This window comes from Citrus clementina, unplaced genomic scaffold (assembly GCF_000493195.1).
Source record: "Citrus clementina cultivar Clemenules unplaced genomic scaffold, Citrus_clementina_v1.0 scaffold_4, whole genome shotgun sequence".
Lineage (NCBI taxonomy): Eukaryota > Viridiplantae > Streptophyta > Magnoliopsida > Sapindales > Rutaceae > Citrus > Citrus x clementina.
This window is the reverse complement of record NW_006262274.1, coordinates 20,494,111-20,520,017: the sequence shown is the minus strand read 5'-3', so window position 1 is coordinate 20,520,017 and position 25,907 is coordinate 20,494,111. Positions and strand designations below refer to the sequence as shown.

General features: G+C 35.0%; 4 protein-coding genes and 1 pseudogene across 4 annotated transcripts; 3 read left to right on the top strand and 2 right to left on the bottom strand.

Annotated features, from left to right (window-relative positions):
• Window positions 1–205: 205 nt before the first annotated feature.
• LOC18043671 (truncated transcription factor CAULIFLOWER A) lies at window positions 206–5,623 on the top strand. Its single transcript, XM_006437813.2, has 8 exons — window positions 206–432; window positions 2,934–3,012; window positions 3,404–3,468; window positions 3,618–3,717; window positions 3,809–3,850; window positions 4,272–4,313; window positions 4,523–4,641; window positions 5,315–5,623. Exons 1-8 carry the CDS (start codon window positions 248–250, stop codon window positions 5,412–5,414), a joined length of 732 nt encoding a protein of 243 aa, XP_006437876.1. The 5' UTR covers window positions 206–247; the 3' UTR covers window positions 5,415–5,623.
• An 86-nt stretch (window positions 5,624–5,709) lies between these two features.
• LOC18043670 (E3 ubiquitin-protein ligase At3g02290) lies at window positions 5,710–7,549 on the bottom strand. The gene is made up of 5 exons (XM_006437812.2): window positions 7,273–7,549; window positions 7,023–7,159; window positions 6,598–6,925; window positions 6,318–6,427; window positions 5,710–6,068 (listed from the first exon to the last, which is right to left on the bottom strand). Exons 2-5 carry the CDS (start codon window positions 7,140–7,142, stop codon window positions 6,042–6,044), a joined length of 585 nt encoding a protein of 194 aa, XP_006437875.1. The 5' UTR covers window positions 7,143–7,159; window positions 7,273–7,549; the 3' UTR covers window positions 5,710–6,041.
• A 2,193-nt stretch (window positions 7,550–9,742) lies between these two features.
• Window positions 9,743–11,267, top strand: LOC18043669. Its single transcript, XM_006437811.2, has 4 exons — window positions 9,743–9,777; window positions 10,151–10,497; window positions 10,585–10,676; window positions 10,782–11,267. The coding sequence occupies exons 1-4, from the start codon at window positions 9,743–9,745 to the stop codon at window positions 11,067–11,069; spliced, it is 762 nt and encodes a 253-aa protein (XP_006437874.2). The 3' UTR covers window positions 11,070–11,267.
• A 2,310-nt stretch (window positions 11,268–13,577) lies between these two features.
• LOC18043668 (nucleolar protein 14) lies at window positions 13,578–20,187 on the top strand. The gene is made up of 13 exons (XM_006437810.2): window positions 13,578–14,068; window positions 14,157–14,304; window positions 14,577–14,659; window positions 14,779–14,838; window positions 14,993–15,193; window positions 15,491–15,619; window positions 16,476–17,153; window positions 17,839–18,031; window positions 18,119–18,312; window positions 18,578–18,682; window positions 18,811–18,950; window positions 19,279–19,557; window positions 19,652–20,187. Exons 1-13 carry the CDS (start codon window positions 13,724–13,726, stop codon window positions 19,914–19,916), a joined length of 2,820 nt encoding a protein of 939 aa, XP_006437873.1. The 5' UTR covers window positions 13,578–13,723; the 3' UTR covers window positions 19,917–20,187.
• A 2,491-nt stretch (window positions 20,188–22,678) lies between these two features.
• LOC18043667 lies at window positions 22,679–23,691 on the bottom strand (annotated as a pseudogene).
• Between the last annotated feature and the right edge of the window lie 2,216 nt (window positions 23,692–25,907).

Genomic DNA, 25,907 nt, shown 5'->3' with positions numbered 1-25,907 from the left:
AGCTGTTATCTCTATTTCCTTTTAATTTCCTGTTCTATAAATGTGCATGCTTTCTTAAACAAACTTCACATTTGGCAAGAAGAAGAAAATCCTTTTATGAGATATTAGATTTGGGTTTCTGTTTTTGGAGGGGCTTTGGTTGTTGGGTTTCTTTTGGGGAAAGAGAAAAAAAAAGAATAGAAATTATCAAATAATCTGTGTGAGACAGAGAGAGAGTGAGACAGATCATACACAAGAATTCATAACAATGGGAAGAGGTAGGGTTCAGCTGAAGAGAATAGAGAACAAGATCAATCGCCAAGTTACCTTTTCCAAACGGAGAGCTGGCTTCTTGAAGAAAGCTCATGAGATCTCTGTGTTATGTGATGCTGAAGTTGCTGTTATTATCTTCTCTCACAAAGGGAAGCTCTTTGAATACTCCACTGACTCTTGGTAATATTCACCCTTTAATCTGCTCTCTCTCTCTCTCTCTCTCTCTCTCTCTTTTATTTCAATAATGTTTTTTGTCCGAATTTTCTTCCCATGTTCCTGATGAAAGGAAAATACGTTTTCTTTTGCAAAGATTTTGCTGCACTTGATGTCAGTTTATTTTCTAGTCAATGTTGAGTTAGATTTCTGATGTCATCGAAGCAGCTGGTGTTTCTATTGGCCGCTTTGTGAGATTAATTTCATGCAACCTTAGTAGATAATGGGGTACTTAAATTATAACTTAAAAAATGTATTATTAGAAGTCCTCCTTCATAATCTTGCCAATGGGACTCCTGTCTTGTCAAAGGTGAAATCTGACTAAAAGAGTCCTTGATCATTGGTCCTAAATGAAAAATATTCTTGCGTTTTCGGTGTACAATTTTAGAGTTTCTTTCCTTTTTTCTTTTAAGAAGTTATTACATATAATGTTAATAGACTGGTAGCTAGACGCATAACATGAGATAGTGGAAAATTGATGATCTGATAGCTTATCTTTCGTTGTTGTTGGCGTTTTCCCTTTAGTACTGTAGTTACGCCGAATATCGGGGAATGGACTATGATTACATAGATTAGTAAACCCTTATTAACTATGTTGGGCCTACAAAGGAGGTAATGCATTTTTAATTCAGGATCTAGGAGGCAATACTTTATTTATTTATTTATTTAAAATCTAATTGTTCTCTGATTGGAGAGAGCACATTACCAGTTTAGTGAAAAGAAAAAATTGCATCATACTAGGGGTCTAGGGATTAGGATACTTTTTCTTCCCCAGAAAAAAAAACCTCCTCGCATATGTTAATTAAATAAACTTGGTGTAAAAAAATAAGTGTCTATTTAACATGGAGGGAACTCACTGGCTATAACCTATAAGAATGTTGTGGCTGTAGCAGAAATAAGAAAATAGGGCCTTCCCCAAATAGTGACACATGATTTCAAGCTTGTAATCCTGATAATATTACTCTTCTCTTCTGTACGGACATCAGACATATTCCTGCTAAAATAAACACAATACAGATAAGTGGGAGGAAATTCAAAGAGTCTTCCAGTAGAAATAAAGAATAATTCCTGCTGCATTTACAAACTGATTACACAAAATTATTTGTACAATTAATTTGAAACAACAAATAGAAGAAAATGAAAAGTCAAGTCACATCATTGGAATTGTTTTTCATGGTAAAAAATAATTTTGTATCAACTTTTCTACCTTACTCTTCCAATTGCATTGCGCTTAGTTGGTTTGTATTATCAAATTTGTGCGATGTCAAACCTGCATACAAGGTGCATTTGGTATGTTAGATTAGATGGGTTAGGATAGAACGAGATTAGATTATATTTAATATTTTCTCGTGATTGATGATTGAATTGGATTAGATTATATTAATATTGTCTCAATGCCATGAATGCATTCATAATAATTTGTGGATAATAATTTTTTTCTTTTAAAAGTGCACAACTAAGATTTAATCTTATGTATATTATTATCCAATAACTAATAATCACAATCTTGTCAAAATCAACACAAAGATCGAAACTCTAACTATCAAGTAAAAGTCTATAGATATTTAGAGTCATGAATTTTAAATTTGGATAAGAATAAACCAGAAGAATAATATGATATTTTCATTAAACAATTATGAACTCAAATTAACTTAGGTTCTATAACAAGTTAGAAGAATTTACCAAACACTTTTGTTACTTAATTTTGAAAGCATGGAGTTCAAATACTTGTTTAGGATCTCTGAGAATTGTAAAATAAAAGAGTAAGTTCTGAAAGTTTCGTAGGTATTATTTAATTGATTATTTTTATTATTCTTGTATCTTTGTTGTTATTAATGACTTTACTAGTAGTAGGATTCTTCTTTTCTCTGTCTATATGAATGAACCTGAAACCAAGTTAAATAATTGCTTATTTTTATGTGGTACGTGACTTATTTGACCTGTTACTCATCTCAATCTATAAAATAACCTTTTGTCTTTCACAATGTTGTGATATGTTAAACGTTTGCCCGAAGGTGTTTAATAGCAAGTCATATGTTCTAATGTAGCATCAATTTACATTTATTTCTAGTATCGGTTTCGTTTGTCATTGAAGAGCTATGAGTCATAGTAAATAGGTTGAAGTTGCACTTGAAATCTTCATTGGTGATGTCCGCATGAATATTCTTTCTTCTTTAATACCATTGCATCACTTCATCTAATTTGGTCAGTAACAATAATTAAAAAGTTTTCAACCGGATGAAACATTTGAATAAAACATATTCTAAGAAAGCTGGAGCAAGAATTCTACTGAAATAGTCAATTGAGCAAACAGTACTCTATTTAACGGAATTTAAAGGTACATTTTAGAAACCACATGCCACCCTCCTGTGAGATTTTTTACCTGCTAATTAATATCGGCAAAGGTTCAACAATTGAATTTGTATAATTAAGAATAATGCTAGAAATTAACTCTTCTTTTAACACAGCATGGAAAAGATACTGGAACGCTATGAGAGGTACGCCTATGCTGAGAGACAGCTGATTGCCCCTGATCCTGAATCACAGGTACGTATTGTACTTCTATTATAGCCAAGATAATACTTGAAAATTTGAGGCTAATTAATCAGTAAACAACGATGAATGGGTTGATTAATCTTAGGCGGTAGCAAGTACAGTCAAAGTTAGCATTTCTGATAACCAAAGTTGGTTGGTGTGAGTGGTTCGGTACTCTCACTCCTTAAGAGAGGTCAGAGGTTCAAGCCCCGCTCTCATATGGAGTCACCACTTTAACCAGTACTTTACTCCTTACGGGACGACCCGGTGTGAGCGGGGATTAGTCTGGGTTGTGGTACAGACTTAAAGGTACCTCCCACAGTTAGGACTCACTCAGAATCACCTCGTGGTTCAGACAAAAAAAAAAAAGTTAGCATTTCTGATACTGAGTTCCTCTATGTAGCGTAACTGGCCCCTGGAGTGCAACAACCTTAAGGCTAAGATAGATCTTCTGCAGAAAAACCAAAGGTACTTTAATCTGATCCTATGCTATAAAAATAACCACATGTTAAGGGATAAGTGATCTTTTTTCTTCAAATAATGCACTTTTAAGCTTTTCTTTGAAGATGTTCTTCCAAAAGTACATTCTACACTGGTTCTCAAATTGACCTCTTCAGGCACTATTTGGGAGAAGATTTAGAGTCTCTGTCCCTCAAAGACATCCAACAGTTGGAGCAACAGCTGGACACCGCTCTCAAACACATCAGATCAAGAAAAGTATGTTGATTACTTATTATTTTATCCAGATTCAGTCAAGTCAAGTCTATAATTTTTGCATAGTTGATGTTGAATTTCACTCTTTGCGCAGAATCAACTCATGCAAGAGTCCATCTCTGAGCTTCAGAAAAAAGTAAGACCTTTTAACGTATGTGTGTGTACAGGTTATAAATTTTGTAGTATGACAATGGAAGCTTTATTTTTTGCCTGCTCATTCGTGGAAAGCGAGGAAAGCATACCATCACATATATTGTATCACTTCTCAGAAAAGCATGCCATATTTTGGTGGTTTTAGAGTGTTAGCTAGGCTAATGGGTTTCTATAAATTTCTCTTGCAATTCTAAAACAAAGAGAATGATGAATACAATGGTTTTTATCTAATATACAGAACAGAAGATAAATTTTGCAAAAAACTGTTCTACCCATGAGATTGAAAATTTACTCCAAGCTTTACCAAAACCCAGTTCAGTAATTTCTCTGATACATCATGGTTTGTAGAGCACACATATATTTGTTGGAATGCCATCTACATCTCTTATTATGTTCTATGACAGGAAAAGTCTATAGAGGAGCAAAACAACTTGCTGGTAAAGCAGGTGATCCTTCTTCATTAATATGTTTGTACATTCGAATTAACTTCATTACAAACCTCTATATGTATATATCTCTCAATGTCAATAGATAATGCCACTGCACCTTGCTTTCCTGTTAGGACTTAGAGCAAGCTGTGGGATGGAATATTTTAATACTGAAATCTTAAATAATGCATCTTAGTGATTCTACTTTTCCTATGATATGGAAATAGATTAAGGAGAGAGAGAAGGCTGCAGCGCAACAAGCTCAGTGGGGGAATCAAATTCAAAACCAGGTTCCCAACACATTATCCTTTCTACTTCCACAGCCACCTCCTTGCTTAAGACTTGGGTAATTTTATCTTCCATGATTTCGATATGCTGTTCTAGTCTCAACTATATAGTAGTGCAATTTGCATAAAAAAATCTATTTTCAGCTGCTGAACATTCTTTAGCATCAAATAGTTATGTAAGCATAGGGAATAAGATAAGATATGTGCATATGTTAGTTTGTTTATACATTGAAATATATTTCCAAGATAGTCCAATTGATTTGGTCTCTTGCAGTAGAATTAAGATGTATTTAATTTGGGGTGAGCTATGAGGTAATTAATAAAATAAATCCCCATTTTTTCCTCATCTTCTTAATTTGTTGGAGACGCTGCTGTGTTGGCGTGGCCATTTATGTAAGTATTTGGGTCTATATATGCATAATGTAGGTTATGTTTCCACATTAAGGTATTGTGATTTTTAATCCACAACAACTGTAACAAGCAAATGAACAACTGTAAACAATAGGAAGAATGACTACCAAACTAATAGAAGTAGGCAGAAGCATGGCACTTAGAAACAAATTCCCATATTAATTTATCATTTATAGATTTAATCGATACCTAGAAAAGGGATGTAGAAGATGCAACCACCAATTTATGTGAATTCCCTAAATATGTTGCTTACCTTTGTCCAAAATGAACCTCTTTGAAGACTAGTATCACTAACTTGATTACGTAACGATTTTGATGCAGCGGTGCCTACCAGGAACAGGCATCGGAGATGAGGAGGAACGAGCTTAACCTCACCCTTGAACCCGTATGTTCGTGTAGCCTTGGATGCTTTGCTGGATGAACTGTGAGAGAAAAAAATTTGGGGGGGGGGGGGGGTGGTACACTTTCTAGCTAATAAACACCCGTATGAGGCATGAGAAGAACAAAAATCATTTAGTACCCCTCCTCCTTAATCTATCTTATATGACGTGACGATATCTATGGTGATGATGTTATATAAATGTATATTCAAACTCCAGTCATGGTAAATGAATATCTGAACGTTTGTTAGTTGGATGTCCTGGTTTCTGTTAATTCCAGTTTTCGGAAAATTCCAGCTTTTGGAAGAGTAATATGACTCAAGAGAGATAGCAAAATGAAAATAATTATTGGTAAACGTAATATTGCTAGGTCACTGACTGACCAGAAGAAAGAAAAATTATAGGCTAGCCAGTGAAGTGAGAGTTCACTGAATCGGCTATACATTGATCTATAGAGTTCATATATATATTTGGAAAGACCTAACAAAATTTCAATCGCAAACAAATGAATTTTTAATGGAGGAAAATTCACATGCCTAGCTAGCTTCGTAAACTCAAATTAATGTGAAAGCCTCCTTAAAATGAACCCACACACTCATATCTGTTTTTTCTTTCCCACAGTTAAAATGTTCCTCTGTGGTTTTAGGGTGCCTGCTGTACTTCGATCGTCAAGTTGTTTCATCAAATACCATCACCTACAGTGTGCAACCCAAGATATTATTCAGTTGCATTATAAAATCAGTCTACGTTATGAGGAAAAGCACTAGTGTAATAAGTTGTTTCACTAGTAAACTGTCTTATCTTTAACTTGTATACTTGTTTTTCTTCATTATCAAAGTCTTGGAAATTTCAAATTTTGTTTTTCCGGCACAAGGGAAAGGGGCAAGGGCAACTCGAAGCAATCAAAAGACAAAAATATGAAAGAAACAAAAGTATATAAATACCTTGCTGCAAACAGGACATGTTGGGCTTCTCTCCATCCACTCATATATACAGCTTAGATGGTAGTGGTGACGACACTGTGTTACTATCTTTGGATTTTCAAGAGTGTACTCTGCCAACACGAACCCAATGTTAAAAAATCAAACACCAAGTCAAGTATCATGGTCCACCCAGACTTCTCCAAACGTCTAGTGGGATAAATCCAAATTGTCACTATTATAGAACAACCAGATTATGTTCAAATTATATGTACACATATATAACAGAAGTTAGAGGTGTTACCTTCAAGACACGTGGGACAGACATCCTCGTCTTCAGGTCCCAATTTCCTGAGGGGTGATTTCAGCAAGAGATCTAAACGTTCCAATTTAGTCAACCTGCCGTCTTCCTCGGCACGTTCCGGGCAATTAGTACTATCACCATATCTAAGTTGTTTGTGCAAGAGCTGAGGATCAAAACGCATAGTTCTTAGCTGAGATGTAACGATCTCAGGGAGTATATTACAAGACGACGGCGAACTAGAAGAAGAATTAGAAGTTGATAAGGCTGCGCCTTGATGGGCATCAGAAGGGCCAGCAAGGGTTTCATCTTTCTTGAATAATGCTGTATACTGCAAATAAATTAACATCTATTAGAAAAGGGGGGAAAAAAAAGAAGCTTTTATTCTATGCCATAATCGGAGATGGTTGTTGAATCAAGAAAAATACCTTGTTGAGTAAGGTGTGGAGGCGGCAATTTGGACACCTGCAGCCTTCATTATCGTTGGAATTACTTAGGCTACTATCTTCATGATCGTTGACACGAAAACAACAACATAAAGAACCCATGATGCTTTAACTTAAATCTTTACAAGAAGGAGAGGGAAAAAAAAAAAAAAAACAGGTACAATTAAATATAACCAAACCGAAAGGACTAGATAATTAAGATACAAGAATAAAAACTAATTAAGATACAAACCTTGAAATAGAAAAACAAAACCGAAAGCAGAAAATTGATGGGAAAAAAAAAAAGCAAAGATTTGAAGGTTTAATAGAATAGAAAGACTTAAGGAAAGATTTGAAGATTTAACAGAATAAAGAGAATGACAAGGAGAAGGAGAAGGAGAAGGAGAAGTCCAAGTTCAATACGATCAAGGGAACATGCAAAAGATTCTAAAACTTGAAGTTTTTCTCTGCATGTATGTCACAATCATATATCAAACTAAATCGTTTGATTTTATGGGATCCTCATTTAATATTTTTAATAAATAGAAACCGATAATTATCCGATCCTAGTTGAACTCTTTATACTTTATCGTATTATTTTATTGAATAAAGGATATGGATGAGTTATTATCACTTTTGACTTTGAGTTTACAAAATTTTCAAAAGGGGGATAAGTGGATAACGCTTATGACTGGCCACATACGTAGAAGTATAGCACTCTTGTTATTGGTGTATTCTGCATTAAATTGGTTTTAATTAACCTTGATGGCTTAATCATATCAAAATCTCTGTAAATATTTCCTTCAACATTAATATTGCTACGTTAAATCGCTGGAAGATTCTCTGATAATCTATTCAATTTTGTGATTTGTTGATTTCTTTCCATCTTTGGCGCGAGGCTTTTATGGACTATCGACAAGTGTGGGCCTGAAATACCCCCCCAGTCGGCCCAACACATTGGTCACGCAAGCGCCCTGCCGTGTGTTATATAGTCTATTAAAATCGTACGTGGCCCTGTTAAAACTTAAAAGGACCTCCCGCACGGTTTCCCCTACACTCAATTACAATCTATGCGTAAATCCAACTACTCTTTTTCTTTTTTTCTCTCTTTCTTTTTTTTTTTTAAAAAAAGGGAAAAAATGCAACTTAAATAAAATTACAAATATTAGTTATTAATGTATGGGATAAATTATCAATTTTTTTTTAATAATTATTTTAGTATGACCTAATGGCAACGGATTCTTGCCTTGTCCTTGTGAGAGGGTTGGAAGGATTTCAAACTAAAATAAGTTTATCACAAAATTCACTAAAACAGTAGTTAGTCTAGTCAGTAATTTAAACATATTTTAAACAAAATAAATTTTTGACTGATAATAACCGTGAATTAAGTTTTATTTATTTATTTTGGTTTTATAATCGAGGATTGCATAGGATTTGGAATCCGAAGAAACAACTTTGTTTTTGTTTTTTTTTTTCTTTTTTTGGGGGTAGCAAATAGAGATGAAATTTACGTGACCACATAACTCCTAGCCAAGAAAATTCTTTTGGGGATAGAAATGATGATTAAAAACGTTAATCTTTGTGGTTCAGACTTGCAGTGCCATTTTAAAAAATTTATTAAAAGCTAATACCATCTCAAATAATTATTAAAGATGTCACCACTCACCAGTTAAACACAAACACGTAAGCGACCTTTTTTTTTAAAATTTTGTTTTTAATTTTTAAAAGCTTGATTTGGAAAGGACCTTCTACCCGTCATATGATGCAAAGTTAGGGAGAGTTGTTGAACCCTGTTTCCAGAGGTAATAGACATGATTAATAATATAATCTTGAAAAGTTGGTCCTCAATTTAAAAGCGTTTAATTGGTTTATTTATCTTAATCAATATTTTTAACTTTTTCTAGTTGTCATCATGAAGTTGACTTACCTTTTGTTTTTCAATATTTGTTACGACTTTGATATTAGGGTTACTTGGTATCAGTAAAACCGATTTTAATTTTGATAAATATCATTCATGATAGTATTAGTTAACCATATATTCTTTGTTTAAATGGGAATTAATGATGATGCGGTCGCGTGAGGAGTAAGCTTAATAAATATCAACCATGAACGCAATTTGTGAACCTTTTCAATGTTTTGATTTGCTAATGTGACTCCAAAATCCAAACTGTGTTGGCAGTTAAGTAGAATTGGAAATCCTTGGCGAAGGCGAATTATTGCCATTACTTCTTGTGATTGCGATCCCATTTTACTGTGGCCGAGGCTGACCGTGTAGACTTCTTCCCATCATTTATACATTTTTTGGTTCTTCTTAATGAAAAATCTCAGCTGCTCTTAGTCTATGCATCCTTATCCATTGATTTTTTTCTTTTTTTTTTTAATCACATTTTAGAATAAACTGTAGGAGTGAGGATTTTTTTTTAATAATCATCTCCTCACCTCATAATTGAGGTTGAGTGCTCGAGTCCGGTGTAATGATTTCAATGGCGTCACACATCAATGAGATAGGACTAAATATGTAGGCTGTGAGCACCCGACTCTCTCTCCTTATGCTCGATGCGGATTTCTTCAAATGTGTTCTACCCAATGCGTTTGTAACAAAGCTTCAAGTAAATTTTCTCCCGATTGGACTGGATCGAGGCAATTAGGAATCTGCGTAATTAAAGCATCCAACTTTGTGATAATTAACATTTTCTTTTTTCCAAAGGAAATTACATAAGAAAATGTCACCAAGGGAACGAACAGAAGGAACCTTCACGTATCATGAGATGGTGCCCTGCATTTTTATTGGAATCAAAGCCAGGGGGGAACATAAAAGCACGTTATTAAATTATTTGATGCCGAAGCGCACATAACTAAATCCATGAGCGGTAGTGTCCCTACAGCTTCATGAGAAGCACGTTCAGGAATAGCCCCACAAAAAGAAAATGAAAAAGAAAACCAATAGACTAACATGATTAAAAAGGAAAAAGGCAAAGCAGAAACAATAACCAAGTTCCCCCGGACCAGCACCTAGAAATTCGTGTCCTATTTCCAATTGATTCTTGATTTGCTTTTCCCCTTCTTCTTCTCCATATAATTATTGGGATTTGGGTAGTCTCCTACAGAAACCATCTGATCAAATTCTGAAGACATGGGCAAGAAGAGTACCGCACAAGGTTGCCAAATTTCTGTCTAAACAGGATTAGGCCGCTTGTTAAAGTGCGTTCCCCGCCTATAAAATCCAAGCTGCCTAATGCCATTAATTCTGCCACAAATGGAAGTGATCATAACAAGTGCAACAATCCCGGCATTAATGTCGGAGAAGAGAAGTCGAACGACGGCCAGAAATTGGTAAGTAGTGGTCGGAAGATCATGATCGTGGTTGATTCTAGCAATGAAGCTAAGGGAGCACTGCAATGGTCACTCACTCACACGGTTCAGAGTCAGGACAAAGTTGTTCTGGTTTATGTCATCAAGCCTTCTAATAATAAACAAGGTTGAAGCTACAAAATATTTTCTTTTTCTTTTTTTCCTTAAATGTTGATTAAGGAAACTAATTAAGATTGTTTCAATATCACTGCAGCCACGGGTGAAGAATCCGGGAAGCAGAGAGCTCCAAGGGGCTACGAATTTGTTCATTCATTAAAGAATATGTGTCAGCAGAAGAGACCAGAAGTGAGCCCGCTACGATGAACTTAAATATAGATATAAGCTAAATGTTGAGTGCTCGAGTCTCCTCGTGTATATAAACTAATGCTGCTGTGACTTTGGGACTGGCAGGTACAATTTGAGGTTGCAGTGGTGGAAGGGAAAGAGAAAGGTCCAGCAATAGTGGAAGAAGCAAGGAAACAAGGGGTGGCGCTTCTTGTTTTGGGGCAGAAAAAGCGGTCCACAACGTGGCGGCTTTTTATGATGTGGGCAGGGAATCGAGTCCCAGGTGGTAGTTTTGTCGAATACTGTATTCAAAATGCTGATTGCATGGCGGTTGCCGTGAGGAGAAAGAGCAAGAAACTAGGAGGTTATTTAATCACCACCAAACGTCACAAAGATTTCTGGCTCTTGGCTTAATTACATCAGTGATCGATCGTCTCTCAACTTATTAAGCCAGTTTCTTTTGCTGTGATAACAGGAAGTTGGAAGTCTAATTAATCTTGCTGTATACATATCGAAGATGTGATTGTTCTTGTATTGTCTTGTAAATGATGAAGTGAAGATGAAGAATGGAAAAAGTGATTGCCGTGTGAGTGAGAAGAGATTTGAGTCATAATTTAGGGCATTTGGCCTACTCCTAGAATGATTTAAGGGAGAGACAAGGAGGGTCCCTTGACCCTTCTAGAGTTTCTAATAGATGCTACAGTGACTCATTGAGGCACATGTTCCAGGGTTTTAAGGGCTAGGTGGGAGACACTTAGATCCACCTGGAGGCTGGAAACTGGCCTTGGTGTCCAAGTGAGCTTTGCGTAAAGCTGGAGCATCCAATGTATCATCATACCTTCCAATACACATCCGACTTTGTTGTGGCCAGGGGCCAGCCGAGACTTTTTTTCCCCCCCAGCACCCTCATCCAACTTAGGGTTTATATTCTATTTTCCATTTTTTATTTATTTTCTACACCTTTTTCAAAAGTTAATGCTTCTTTTTTTTTTTTAATTGTAAAAAGGTGAGATATTTAATTAAAAGTTGGTATTATCAAAACCCAAGCTAAATTTTGAGGACAAAAAAAAAAAAAAAAGATTCTGTGGTTGAAAAATTTATCTTGATTGCGTTGCATATCCATACAAATAGCCATCTGTTAGAAAAAACTACAGAACTTCTGAGAGTGATTGTGGAACTGCTTCAGCAAATCCTACATTCTTTGACCTTGTAATTATTCTGGGGCTATTAAAAAGTTCAGATGGGTACTGACCTATTTGGAAAATAGTTTGGGTTTATTTAACACCATTCTATTTTTAATTTTGGCTTTTTAAGATAGTATGGAAATCTGTATTAAGAATGGAGTTTCCACCCCATTGGACAGAGTTAAGCTCCCACGTCCTAACACCCCGCAAAAGCACTTTATGAGATCTCACTGGCTATATTAATTTATGGCACTTATATTATTGCAATAATTATGAAGAAAGACAAAACATTACAGTTAACTACAGGAGAAATTTCACTTTACCTCACAAGCCACAACATAATTCAATTTTAAACCCTCTTAAAGTTAATTGAATCAGTTAAATTTCAGCAATGAAAATACCATTTTATCCTTAAATTTTCTATTTATATCAAAAATACAAAATAACCCTTAAAATAAAGCTCACACTCTATAATCATTACAAGGTAAAGTTGTAAATTCAAAGATAGATGAAAAAAAAAACCTTATTTTTATAAACAAATAACCAAATAAAAGTAAAATAGAGATTTATCAAAATTTTGACTAAATTCTAAAGCAAGTTATTATCAAGCCTTAATTCTATTCCATGTGCTCCCAAGCCTAATCCCAAACCTAAATAACCCGAATTTGACAAATCCTAGTGTAATGTGATTCAAAGTTGGGGAGGCGCTAAAAGCGACGGCTTGAAGTCAGAGAGGTTGCTATAAACCTATAAGGAAAAACTCACTCTCAAAAATCAACTTATAAGAGTAGGGTGTTTTGAGATTAATAAACTAACAATTAGTCTCATCCCTAGTTGATGTGAGATTTTAACATTCCACCCTCCTTCAGAATTGATTTCCACTGTGATTTACACATTTCAACTAAGTGACACACTTAAAGTTACGAAATTAGGACCACTGTGGCAAGAGCCAACTTTAGAGGATCGAGCTACTTTAATTTTGATATCAATTGTTATATACCCATAAGATAGAACAAACTTTTAAAAATCAGCTTGTAAGAATAGGGTGTCTTGGCTTTAATAAACTACCGACTAGTTGTGGAATCCTTATAGAGGTGCTGCGTAGTGTGGCGACTAAGGATTTGAGATGTGCTACGCATGGTAGCTTGGCTTGACAGTGCTGCACGAGGCGACCTGAGGCTTGGTAGTATTTCACGCGGCATAAACGTGAGGTTAGGGCTACTAGCGGGCGGCAACCTGAAGATTGGAGATGATGTACAATTGCCACATGTTTGGGGATTATTTGTGAAATAATTTTGATGTTGTCTGGATATATTTAAGGCTCTTGTGTGTGTTTTTGTAAATTATATTTATTAAGATAAATTTGATTTATTTTTAATCTGAGAGGAATCAATTTGAGGATTATTGTCTAATTAATTGGTTCTACCTTTTCTATTTACATTTGTTCTCTCAAGTAATTTTTCCTTTGGATTTAAATTTTCGAAAAGTTGATGTAAGAATTTACCCTTTAGCTGTTAAAATTCAACGGAAAAATTAACAGAATGGGTTACATTGACGTTTTCAATTTTGGTGGGATAAATTGATTATATCCTAAATTATGGGGGTAAAGTTAAATTTTTAGGTAATTCAAATCTGTCCTCTTATGTAATTTCCTCTTGTGGTAGAACTATAATTACAGAAAAATGGGGCTCTATAAGGATTCTAACGAGGGTGTGAAGAGTATTACACCTGCCGAATCAGTAAACAGGATGGCTTTAATACCCGACCCGGATCCAACCCAAAACGCAAACCGCTCGACTTTACCATCAACCTAAGACTAAAACCCCAGCTCCAAACATCCACAAAACCCTAACTCCTCCAGCAAAGCAAACCGAAACCGTAATCATGGCTAAATCCGACAACAAGCCGAGCAAGAAAAAGTCAAAAAAGAAGAAGAACAATGGCCCAAAGTCGGTAGCCATGAAGAACAAATCCACCAAAGCCGACAACCCGTTCGAGACCATCTGGTCTCGGCGCAAATTCGACATTTTGGGCAAGAAACGCAAGGGCGAGGAGGTACGCATTGGACTCTCTCGCTCGCTAGCCATCCAGAAGAGGACCAAAACGCTGCTCAAAGAGTACGAGCAGAGTGGCAAATCCTCGGTCTTTGTCGATAAGCGTATTGGTGAACGAAACGATGGGTTGGGAGAGTTTGATAAGGCTATCATGCGCTCTCAGCGCCAGCGTCAGGTAGCTTTTAGTTATAGACTTTAAAGCATGTCATTTTTTCCCTTAAAGTCTCTTTGTTTGTTTACTTTTTCTTTGTTGTATTTCACAGCTGAAATTGGGCAAGAAAAGCAAGTATAATCTATCGGATGGAGAAGAGGATGAGTTTGAAATGCCTGGCATTGATTCGCTCTCTGGAAGAGATGATTTTGAGGATGACATGCTATCTGATGATGGTGATAATGATGATGAAGATGAGAGTATGTAACACTTTATTTTGTTGCAACATTGTTCTTTCCTTCCTCATTTTGTTTATATTCAAATTGGCATTATGGATGTTATCAGATTTTCTTCCAACTACTTTTATCAGCAGCTCTTGTGCTCTTAATTTCTTGGTTACTTGCTTAGATCATGGAGTTGTTCGATTCACATTGTATTGATTATTTCGGTTATTGTAGTTGCTAATTGTTTGATTCTTGTGAAGTTGAGATTTTGAAAGTAGAATTGGTTATGCTTTTCTTACTCTATGCAGGTAGATCAAATGTGTTGAAGCAACTTAGTTCTCATCATAGACAGAATTCAGATGAAGGGGATCTGATGGAAGGAGAGAAGAATGTGAGTCCTATTTTATCTATGATTCATTTATTTTCACTGATCTCTCTTTTACCTATTTCTTTACTGGTTAACATATTATGCCTCAAATTTGATTTAAAAAGATGACTTTCCTATTGCAGAAGCACAAGAGCAAGAAGGAAATTATGGAAGAGGTTATTCTGAAGAGTAAATATTTCAAGGTGGTGATTCATTTTTATATTACTCAGACACACACACACACACACACAAACACACACACATACATATACATATACATATACATATACATACATACAAACATATTTGATTGAGTGTGTTTTTTCTTTTTAATTTATTGTTTTTTCTTCTTAAAAGGCACAAAAAGCTAAAGAGAAGGAAGAAAATGAACAGTTGATGGAAGAATTGGATAAGTCCTTCTCATCTCTAGTCCAGTCTGAGGTGCTATTGTCATTGACTGAACCTAGCAAGATGAATGCCTTGAAAGCTCTTGTCAACAAGGGCATTCCAAATGAGCATGTGAAGAGGGATGATCAAAATATGGAAACATCTAAACAGGTACACTTTTATGATGGTTCTAGAGATACAACTTTTTGAAATATATGTTGTAAGGTTTTATTTCCTATTTTCCAAAGCTCTGGATTGTATTTCTGAATAAATCTTCTCCTTGACGAGTCAGATCAAATACTATATAAGGACTTTTATGCCTTTTGTGCTGATATTAAAAGAAAATGAAAGCTCTTATACCTTCATTATCAGTTAGTGTGGCTTCCTACCGTTGTTCTGGACAAAATATGAACCAAAATCCACCATATATGAATTTGATCTGTTCTTATCTTTTCACTGTGTTGACAGGAACAACCTGATTCTTATGACAAACTTGTTAAAGAGATGGCATTGGATATGCGTGCACGACCATCAGACAGGACAAAGACGGCTGAGGAGATTGCCCAAGAGGAGAGAGAACGACTAGAGCGATTGGAGGTAAGTATGTGTGGTGTTCATGGAAGCTGAGGTGATTTGTAGCTCCAATTATTTTGACTATTCTTGTTAAACATTACTGTTATTGTAGTTCCTTTTGGAGAAGAACTTCATATTAGTAGGTTTAACGATTATAGCGTATAGTATATGTGTCTGTCTGTCATGGATCAGAGGTCCCTTCTTTTATAATAAAATTATGACACAATTTATACTGTTAGATCACAAGACTCAAAGAGCATTACTTATGCATGTTAGATTTATCCTCAACTGTTGAAAGTGCATTGATCCAATTGCTTGAACATTGTGTTACAATTTGAATGATACTTTCCTAAAACCCATTCTTGTGGCACTGCATGGTTGCATTTTGTACATAGGTATGTAACTTATGGTGGATGACAGTGTCCACTGGAGCAAATCTGTATGCATAGATAGAATATTTTGAGTGCCTTTAAATTCTAGGGGTTGTTTTAGATAGATAAAGTAGAAAGAGACTTCTTCTAACATCAAGTTCTACAAAATATAATCTTATCATCTTCTCTTTGATCACCTTATAGTTTAATCGTAGAAAGAAAATCTTTCGGAAAAATTTAAGGATTGTAGTCAGCATGTGACTAATTAAGATTAAGTGTTAGGATTTTCATTCATCTTTCAATAATATGAAAATTTGTTATTCTGCAATATACATTTCATCTGAATTTTGTGATATTCTGGATAATTTGAATGGCTGCAAAATTTTTTTCATCTCCGATAATATAGTTTTCCGTTTATCTGATCTGGTTTGAATGACTGAAATTTTGTATTGTTCATTCATCTTACGATGATATAGTTTTTGATAGCTTGAATGACTGCAAAATTTCAGGAGGAACGTCAGAAAAGGATGTTAGCAACTGATGACACTAGTGACGAAGACAATGAAGATGAGGAGAAATCTTCCACCCAGAGGCCAAGATCAATTTCTGGGGATGATCTGGGTGATTCTTTCACATTCGATGAAGAGCCTAAGCCTAAAAGGGGCTGGGTAGATGAAGTACTTGAAAGAAAGGATACAACCGAGAGTGAAGATGAGGATTCCTCTGAGGATTCAGGTGATGCTGATGGTGTTGATGTGGAGCCTGATGAAGATAATGATGAAAATGAAAATACTATAACCTTGAAAGACTGGGAGCAAAGTGACAATGATGATCTTGGCACAGATTTGGAGGAGGATGAAGAGGGCGAGAGAGAGTTGGATGATGATGAAGATGACAGTGCTGATGGTGAGAAAGAGATTGAACCAAAAGGAAACAAAGACTTGAAGGAAAAAGTTAAGATCAAGGAAAAAGATAACAAGTTTTTTAATGCGAAGAAAATGAAATCAGATCATACACAACCTTCAACTCAACCAGATATTCCTTTTCTGATAGACGCTCCTAAGAGCCTGGAAGAATTTTGTGCATTAGTGGAGAATTGCTCTAATGCTGACAAGATTGTGGTTATAAATCGAATTAGGGCAAGTAATGCAATTAAGCTTGCAGCAGAAAATCGAAAGAAAATGCAAGTATGGAAGTTTATGCAACTTTTTGTTTGCTCTCCTTTCTCTCTGTCTTTATGCGTATGTGTGATAATTGAGCATCTTTAGTAGTATAATGCCTTCGTTTCTCATAGTTGGTTTCAAAAGAATTCAGTTCTTAATATCTGGGAGTAGCAAGCCCATTAAGGGTTTGTTAAGGTAGATGGTATGGTAGGTTCATTAAATTTTAATTTTATAAATTCATGACCTTTAATAGGAGGAAACCAGTTAAAGCAAAACAGCCAGGGTACATATGAGGACCATTGAAGAGAAAAATAATTAATGCCTCGATATGGCTTTTTCATACTGGTTAGTTGTATCTCTAATACTAGGTGTGCACTTTCAAGTGCTAAAACTCTAATCATAATAATGTATTATTGGTTGTTTCTTGTTGTGGACAGAAGGCAATGAATTTTTAAGTGGTTCTTGTTTTTAGATTTTGGTTGCTATTTGATTTCATGTAACGCTATTTGATTTCATGTAACTTACTTATTTGAGTCTGTACATTAGAGAGGCAAGTTAGATTCCTTAGCACTGTTTCTGAGTTTTTTTGATTCATATGCATAAATCTTTGGTTAAGGACTCATTTTATTCTGTTAAATTATCTGCTATTCTCGGTTCTGTCTTTGACTCCATATTTGAAGTGAAAAGTAATGTATCCGCCCTTCCCCAGGTATTTTATGGTGTTCTACTGCAGTATTTTGCTGTCTCAGCAAACAAAAAGCCCCTTAACTTTGAGTTGTTGAATTTGCTGGTCATGCCACTGATGGAAATGAGTGTTGAAATCCCATACTTTGCTGCAATATGTGCTCGTCAGCGAATCTTACGGACCCGAACCCAGCTTTGTGAGGATATCAAGAACCCAGGTTTTTGATGATTGGAGAATTTTTGGTTCTTATAGTCATCAAACTAGGTTTATGAAGGTTTCTAACCTAATAATTTTACTTATGCAGAAAATGGCTGTTGGCCTTCTTTGAAAACATTGTTCCTCTTGAAGCTGTGGTCCATGATTTTTCCATGTTCTGACTTCCGGCATGTAGTAATGACTCCAGCAATACTGCTGATGTGTGAATATCTCATGCGTTGTCCTGTCATGTCAGGCCGGGATATTGCTATCGGTTCTTTCTTGTGTTCCATGGTTCTTAGTGTATGTATCCTTCATTCCACATTCCTCTAATTTAGATAGCAAGATTAGATTTTAAGATCTTGAATTGTGGGGGCATAGTTTCCTTCTCAGCTTTGCATACTATTTAATGTTGTCTTTTCTCCATGTGAACCTGTCTCTTCCAACCATGCTGCAGCCTAACATGAATATTCACTGTCAATCCAATTCTCATTGAACTCGCATGTTAATTATATTTTTCTTCTGGAGTTGCCCTTTCTGGTTGTTTACGTGATAAATGATATTGCAGGTCAGTAGACAATCTCGGAAGTTCTGTCCAGAGGTTATTGCATTTCTCCGAACTTTGCTCGTGGCCTCTACAGACAGTAAACCAACATCTTATCAGGAGTCTGAGGTAAATGGCTTCTCCAGAATGCCGCTTTTTTCTTGCATGTCAATTTTTCAATGCAGTAGTAGTATTTAATTCCAGATTCTATTTAATGAATGTCACACTGTTTTTCTTTTTGGTTTATTTTGTTGCAGTTTCACCATCTTATGGAATTTAAAGCACTCAGGCCCCTGCTTTGTATACGTGATTGTGTAAATAATATCAATCCACTGAATTTCCTCGTGATAATGGCATTGCCAGATGACTCTTCTTTTTTCAGATCCGATAATTTTAGGTGAGTAATTGTTGGTACATTTTGCACAGCATATGTTGATTGGAAATTTTAGGCCTTGCCCACAAACTTCGTAACTGAATGTTATAAATCCGAATCTTCATAAAACTTGTTACATTTTTGGAGTGCTGTGGTCATGAGATTTGAATATTTCGTTAACTTAAATTGGTCTTCTTTGAAGTGTAGTAGCTAGATCTTTGCTAGGTGTATGGTTCTGAGACTAGCTCCGATCAAGATGTGATTTAATTATTATGTCGAAGAGATGCTCGATAAATTTCAATGTTCTACTGTTGGTTTATTTATTGATGAAAACTAAATATTCCTTGTGCAGGGCTAGTTTGCTGATGACTGTGATGGAAACACTTAGAGGATTTGTTGACGTTTACGGAGGATTGAATTCTTTTCCTGAAATCTTCTTGCCATTAGCAAGATTGTTACTGGATTTGGCACAGCAGGAGAACATGCCAGCTGCTTTACAAGAAAAATTTAAAGATGCTGCTGAAGTTATTAAGAAGAAAGTTGATGAACATCACATGGTGCGGCAGCCACTCCAAATGTGCAAGAAGAAGCCAGTGCCCATTAAATTGTTGAATCCAAAATTTGAGGAGAAGTAATGCCACCCTATCTTAAAACTGATTTTGTTAGATTGTGCTTCTAGAAGTGGGGTTTGGTTGTGTTTATCTAATGATGTTGTTGTTCTGCAGCTTTGTTAAGGGTAGAGATTATGATCCAGATCGTGAACGGGCGGAAGCAAGAAAGTTGAAGAAACTCATAAAACGTGAAGCCAAAGGTGCTGCTCGGGAATTGCGTAAAGACAATTATTTCTTATCTCAGGTAAAGGAAAAAGAGAAGGCAGTGTTAGCGGAAGAAAAAGCTGAGAAATTTGGGAAGGCAAAAGCTTTCCTTCAAGAACAAGAACATGCATTCAAATCTGGACAACTGGGAAGAGGCAGGAAGAGAAGGAAATAAAGGTGTCTGACTTGACTCTTATGTATGTTGTGCTATGATTTTCCTCTTTTATCAATTTTTTTCTTAATTTAAAAGGTCTATTTATATTATTATTTGATATAATGTATCATGGATTCAATCCTTTTATGCATGAAAAATCCTCTCTATCCTCTCTCAGAAGCTTGCTCGCGCACGCATATCTTTCCCTTTTTTGTGTTGAAGGTAGAGTTTATTCGAGGCCTAGCTGTATATAAAGTGAGGTTGCACCTTTGTTAAATTTTGCTCAGTGACATGCGGTTATGAGAATTTTCTTTGTATCCTATATTTTAGATTATTCCTCAAGATTTATTTGGAGGCAATGAAGAATCTAGGTCATGGGTGGAAAGAAATTGGATGCTACTTGTGGGTGGGAAAATCAGTGAAAATTATCACTCGCCAGACTAAAATTTTAACCCAGCAGAATCCTGGTACCCTTCATTAATCTCAAAGAACTCATAATTATATTACAATCATTATGTAAGGATAAATACAAATAAAATTAACCTTACTTAATTGCAATCTTAGTAATCCAGACCACCAAGGTTCTACAACCCATATTGATAAGGTTACCGACGAATCAGAAACAAGAAATTAAGAGGGGAAAAAATATTAAAATGAAAAAATATCTATCGTCTACTCGTTTTTTTCAATTTTTTTAAAAATACACAATTCTTTTTTTTATTTTAGAATTCACTTAAAGTTACATTTTGTTTCACTTTTTCACTTCCGTTTGAAATCCGTTAAAAAAACTAACGGAAATTTAAGCAAATGACTATTTTACCCTCCAAAATGAAAATTACAATCACCTTAAAAAATGTCAAAAATAATCAGATTAAGTAGAGTTTTATTATTCATTGAGTTATAATCTCTAGTAATTAAGATTTTTTTGTACTTCATTAATGTACTAATAATGATATTCATCAAACGAAAATTATAAATTCACCCTAAAAATGCTAAAAATAATTAGATTAAATCTGATTATTTTTGTAGCTAATGGCTATAATATTTTTTTTATTAAAATTATAAAAAAAACCCTGCATTTGATGGTTGTGGAATTAATTTTTTTATTGATTGATGGGGGAATTAATTTCTTAATCTGATTATTTTTGGCATTTTTAGGATGAAATTTTAATTTTCGTTTTTAGGGGTAAAATAGTTATTTTTTTAAGTTTTCGTTAGTTTTCTTAACGGATCCCAAACGGAAGTGGAAAAGTGAAATAAAATGTAACTTTAGGTGGATTCCAGAAAAAAAAAAAAAGAATCGTGTATTTTTGAAAATTTTGAAAAAACAAGTGGACAGTTGATATTTTTCCATATAAAATTGAACTTTCGCCATTTCAACTTTTTTGGAAGGCAGAGAATAATACATACCTGACGAAAGTCTAATTATTATTGTTTTTTTTTTTCTTCAAATATACACTTGACGAAAGTATAGCAAAGAATCGTTCTAAGTAGGGATGACAATTGTACCCGCAAACCCGCCCAAACCCACCCGCCAAAACCCGCCCGTTGCGGGTAATTTTACCCGTTGCGGGCGAGTTTAGTATTATAAATTAAAACCCGCACATGGATGCGGGTGGGTTTGGTATTAACCTTATACCCGGTGGATACCCGCATGGATATCCACCAAACCCGCAATATTTTTTCCAAATATTTTTAATTTAATTTTAATATAAAAATGTATAAAGAAAATAATGTCATTAATCAAATTACCAAATAGCCAAAGAAAATTTTATATGTGTGTATGTGACCCATCTCCTATTCTAAAGTCATAACCTAAAGAAAATTAAAGGCATTTCCCTTCGAATTAGTATTTGAAAATATTAATCTTAATTATTATTATAGGCATTGTGTTGGATGTGTGCTTATGGTGGTGAATGAAATGAATATCTTCTCTTGGAGCTTGTTTTAAATGATAATATGAAATGTAATTATTATTTTTAGATACTAGTTTATGTTTTTTAAATGGATTTGTATAATTTATACTTAAATTTGAGAATTTGTGTTGAATTGATGTGGAAATTTTAATTTTTCATTTACATTGTTTAAATATAAAATTGAGTATGTCATATGAAATTTGAGGTTATTATTATAAATTTATATATTAAACATTTGTGATTTTAAATACGAAAACCCGCAAAAAATCCGCCGGATACTATTGCGGGTTTGGTAATTGTTAAAACCCGCTGCGGGTGGGTTTTTTTTAAAAAATTAAAACCCGCTGCGGGTTGCGGGTGGGTTTGGTAATTCAAATTTTGTGCGGGTTTGGGTTTGGTAATAGCAAACCCGCTGCGGGCGGTGCCCATTGCCATCCCTAGTTCTAAGTATGACTCTCTTATTATACAATTACAAATCCGAATTGCTTCTCATTCTCTCTTTTCTCTTTTGTATTCTCAAGATTGCAAAAATAAATTTTAACCTTAAGTGAAGTACGACTAAAAGAGAGATTTAAAAAAAAAAGAAAAGAAAATTCGTATGTTTTCAAGTACACTAATTGCAAGCCACAAATGCTATGTCCGATTGTAACGATTCATATAGATACAGACCTTTTTAACTGTGAAGCAAATACCTAAGCAGTACGCTTGAATTAGCTGCCACTTATGTTGATCATATCCAGTAAATAAATGTAAACAGAGATTAATTGAACACATTTCGAACTTATGGAAAAGGACGACAACAGTACAGAAAATTGTAAGCAGAAAAACTATAGATGATGTAACACAAAGCCAACTCTCATTCTCAAATCAACGTCCAATCGGAATCATGATCTCAGAGAACTCTACCCCTGGACTCAGATCAGAATTACAATTTCCATTTATGTTGGCAATGTACGGATGACCGCAAGTAGAAACTCTGTCCTCTTGAATATGATGATCAACAGCCCCTTGTTGCCGCCATGCCAACCCCAAATTGCACAACACATCACCCATCTGCGGCCGATCACATCCTCTATCTGCCAAGCACTTTTTTGCAATGTCCGTGAATGTTTTGAAACATCCTGGATCAATCTTTCCCCGAAGAAATAGGTCAACGACCAATCCTAATGTGCCCGATTGATAACAACATAGTGCCCAATCAGCCAAATTCACCCTATCGTGCTCTACTTCCTGCTCATTTTCTGCCATTGGTAACATGGCAGGCCTAGCACACAGTACCTCAAATTGAACCACCCCAAATGAGTACACATCAGATTTCTCCGTCAGTTTTGCTGGTAGTATTCTCGATCCAAGTAACCGAAGCTGCCTTTCACGGTTGTGCTAACGTGAGTGTTTGATTAACTCAGCATGTTTGGGCCAACTTTTGCCAAGCCTAAATCTGAAACCTTAGCCACCCAATTCTCATCTAGCAATATATTGGTACTCTTGACATCACGGTGAATAATTGTGTTCCTTGTACCCGTGCGTAGATAATGCAATCCTCTCGCTGCACCAATGCATATTTTCAACCTCCACATCCACTAGAGTGGAGGTTTGTGGTTATTGTAAAGGTGATCATGTAGAGTACCCCGAGCCATGTAATCATAAACAAGAATCATTTCTTTGTTTTCTACATGGTGACCAATCAAAGAGACGAGGTGTCGGTGTCGAAGATTCGAGAGCTAGGAGATTTCAGTTCTGAACTAGTTTAGACCTTAGTTTGAACATGTATTGGCACGCTTTATAACATCAGTGATGGTGCCACCGTCCATGAAACCCTTGCATACCTTGCCAAATCCACCAGCTCCGATAAGTAAACTTTCTAAGAAATTGTTTAACATATCATTTTCTAAATTTCACTCTAATTTGCATTTTCACAAAAAGAAGATGATATGACAAATTCACAACTAGAATTTGTAATTAGAAAACTCAAATTTTGATTTAAGATGGGTTGATTATTATAGAAGATTTAATACATATTTATAATATTCATATTCAACTATACCGACTACACTCCACTCAACAGACACACCAACTACATTCTACTGGACAAAACACACCTACTTTATTCCATTATCTTGGCTTCATGTCTCATGCTGCATCAGTTTCTCCTCCTTTTGAAAACAACTTGTCCTCAAGTTAGTTAAGGAATTTGTTTTGGACTATGATACTTTGTACAAATCTTGAATACTAACAGTGTTAGAAATGACATAATGTTTAAGGAGATCAATGATATAGGTATTATCATTAATATTCTAAAAGATGCAAAAAGGACCAATTTTCTTTTGCTCGAGCTTATTGTATTCTCCTACGGAAGTCGTCCTTTGCCCATGACATAATTGCCCACTTTTTATGACTCGAACCTTCTGTGTTTTTCAACGATGGCCTTGTATTTTGTGGTAGATTTTTTCAACTTCTTTTTTATCTCTCCATGTAGGTCGATCAATTTATCGATTAGATGATTGGCAATAACGCTCATTTTAAGAAGTTTTGGTAAAGAAACCAAGTTTAAAGTCTGCAAGGAAGGATGAATATAAATAATTTCAAATGGAGATTTACCACTAGAATGATTAGGCACATTGTTGTAAGCAAATTCATCTTGCGATAAAACATTATTCCATTGTCTTAGGTTTTCTTTAATCAAGCATCACAAGATATTACCTAGTGCGCGATTGGTGACTTCAGTCTACCCATCTATTTATGGATGACAAGAGTTGTATCAAGTCTTTTCCACAAAGTACGCCAAAAATGACTAAAATATTTGCTATTGCAATAAAAAACTATTGTCTTTGGCAATCCATGTAAACGAAAAACTTCTCGAAAGAATAGTTGAGCAATGTAAGTAGCATCTGAAGTTTTCTTGCATTGAATCAAATGAATCATTTTTTAAAAAATGATATACCAAAATAAAGATAAAATCTGAACCTTTTCTATGTTTGTAGTAATCCCAAGATGAAATCTACGAAAAAGTCATCCCAAAGTGCATCAAGAAATGCTTGTATAAGTCTTCCCAATGTGTAGTCCGGCATGTATAACAACATTTGACAAATTTTTTTGACATTATGTTTAGGATGCGGCCAGAAATATCAAACTTCTACCAAGAAAATGGTTTTGTCTCATCTTATATGACCTTCTAAACATCCAGCGTATAGCTCCAGAATGATATGTTCTCTTAGTGATCCTCGTGGAATACATAGACAATCTTCAAAGAATAAAAATCCATAATGTATTTGGTGTTTACTTGCAACTCAGCTAGTGCACTTCTGCCATTCTTCATTGATATCCTTATCATTTGCATACAAATCTTTCAAATAATCAAAACCAATTATTTCATTATAAACAATAGTCAATAACATAACTTTGCAATTTAGTGCATCAACGACTTTGTTCAATTAGCTTGGCTTGTGTTTGAGTGAAAAGGTAAACTTTTGAATGTAAGCAATCCATCACACATGCATTCAATTGACTTTAGAAGAACCATAGAAATACTTGAGAGCTTGATAATCTGTGCTTATAATAAATTTTTTTTGTACTAGGTATGACTCCCATTATTGCAAAGTGTGAACAATTGCATACAATTGTTGCTCATATGTTGACCACTTCTTTTTGACTTATCTAAGCTTCTCACTAAAAATAATGATTGGTTTAATTTCTTGAGATAAACGACTCCAATTCCCATTCCAAAAGCATCACAATCAACTTCAAAAAATTTACTACAGTTAAGAAGTGTAAGAACATGTACATTTATAAGTTTGTCCTTCAAGACTGTAAAACTTTATTATGCTGCTTCTATCCAAACAAATTGTTTTTTATTTTACACAATCTGTAAGTGGTGCAGCTATGGTGTTGAAGTTCTTTACAAATCATTTGTAAAAAGATTGCGAGGCCATGAAAACTCCGAACCCCTGAAATTCTCTTTAGTGATGGCCATTTTCAAATAGCTTTCACCTTTTCTTGATCAATTTTGATTCAGTCTGAACTCATAACAAAGCCCAAGAAGATTAAGTTGTCTTTCATAAAGTTGCATTTCTTCAATTGCTATAAAATTTATTCTTTC

Excerpts from the sequence above, each read along its gene's own strand:
- LOC18043671 (XM_006437813.2), top strand. The coding sequence starts at position 248 with ATGGGAAGAGGTAGGGTTCAGCTGAAGAGAATAGAGAACAAGATCAAT. Across the intron at positions 3,469-3,617 it reads CTTCTGCAGAAAAACCAAAG|GCACTATTTGGGAGAAGATT; the intron begins GTACTTTAATCT and ends TGACCTCTTCAG. Across the intron at positions 3,718-3,808 it reads AACACATCAGATCAAGAAAA|AATCAACTCATGCAAGAGTC; the intron begins GTATGTTGATTA and ends CTCTTTGCGCAG.
- LOC18043670 (XM_006437812.2), bottom strand. The coding sequence starts at position 7,142 with ATGGGTTCTTTATGTTGTTGTTTTCGTGTCAACGATCATGAAGATAGT. Across the intron at positions 6,926-7,022 it reads TCCACACCTTACTCAACAAG|TATACAGCATTATTCAAGAA; the intron begins GTATTTTTCTTG and ends ATTTATTTGCAG. Across the intron at positions 6,428-6,597 it reads CTGTCCCACGTGTCTTGAAG|AGTACACTCTTGAAAATCCA; the intron begins GTAACACCTCTA and ends TCGTGTTGGCAG.
- LOC18043669 (XM_006437811.2), top strand. The coding sequence starts at position 9,743 with ATGTCACCAAGGGAACGAACAGAAGGAACCTTCAC. Across the intron at positions 10,498-10,584 it reads GCCTTCTAATAATAAACAAG|CCACGGGTGAAGAATCCGGG; the intron begins GTTGAAGCTACA and ends ATATCACTGCAG. Across the intron at positions 10,677-10,781 it reads GTCAGCAGAAGAGACCAGAA|GTACAATTTGAGGTTGCAGT; the intron begins GTGAGCCCGCTA and ends TGGGACTGGCAG.
- LOC18043668 (XM_006437810.2), top strand. The coding sequence starts at position 13,724 with ATGGCTAAATCCGACAACAAGCCGAGCAAGAAAAAGTCAAAAAAGAAG. Across the intron at positions 17,154-17,838 it reads AAAATCGAAAGAAAATGCAA|GTATTTTATGGTGTTCTACT; the intron begins GTATGGAAGTTT and ends GCCCTTCCCCAG. Across the intron at positions 18,032-18,118 it reads TGAGGATATCAAGAACCCAG|AAAATGGCTGTTGGCCTTCT; the intron begins GTTTTTGATGAT and ends TTACTTATGCAG.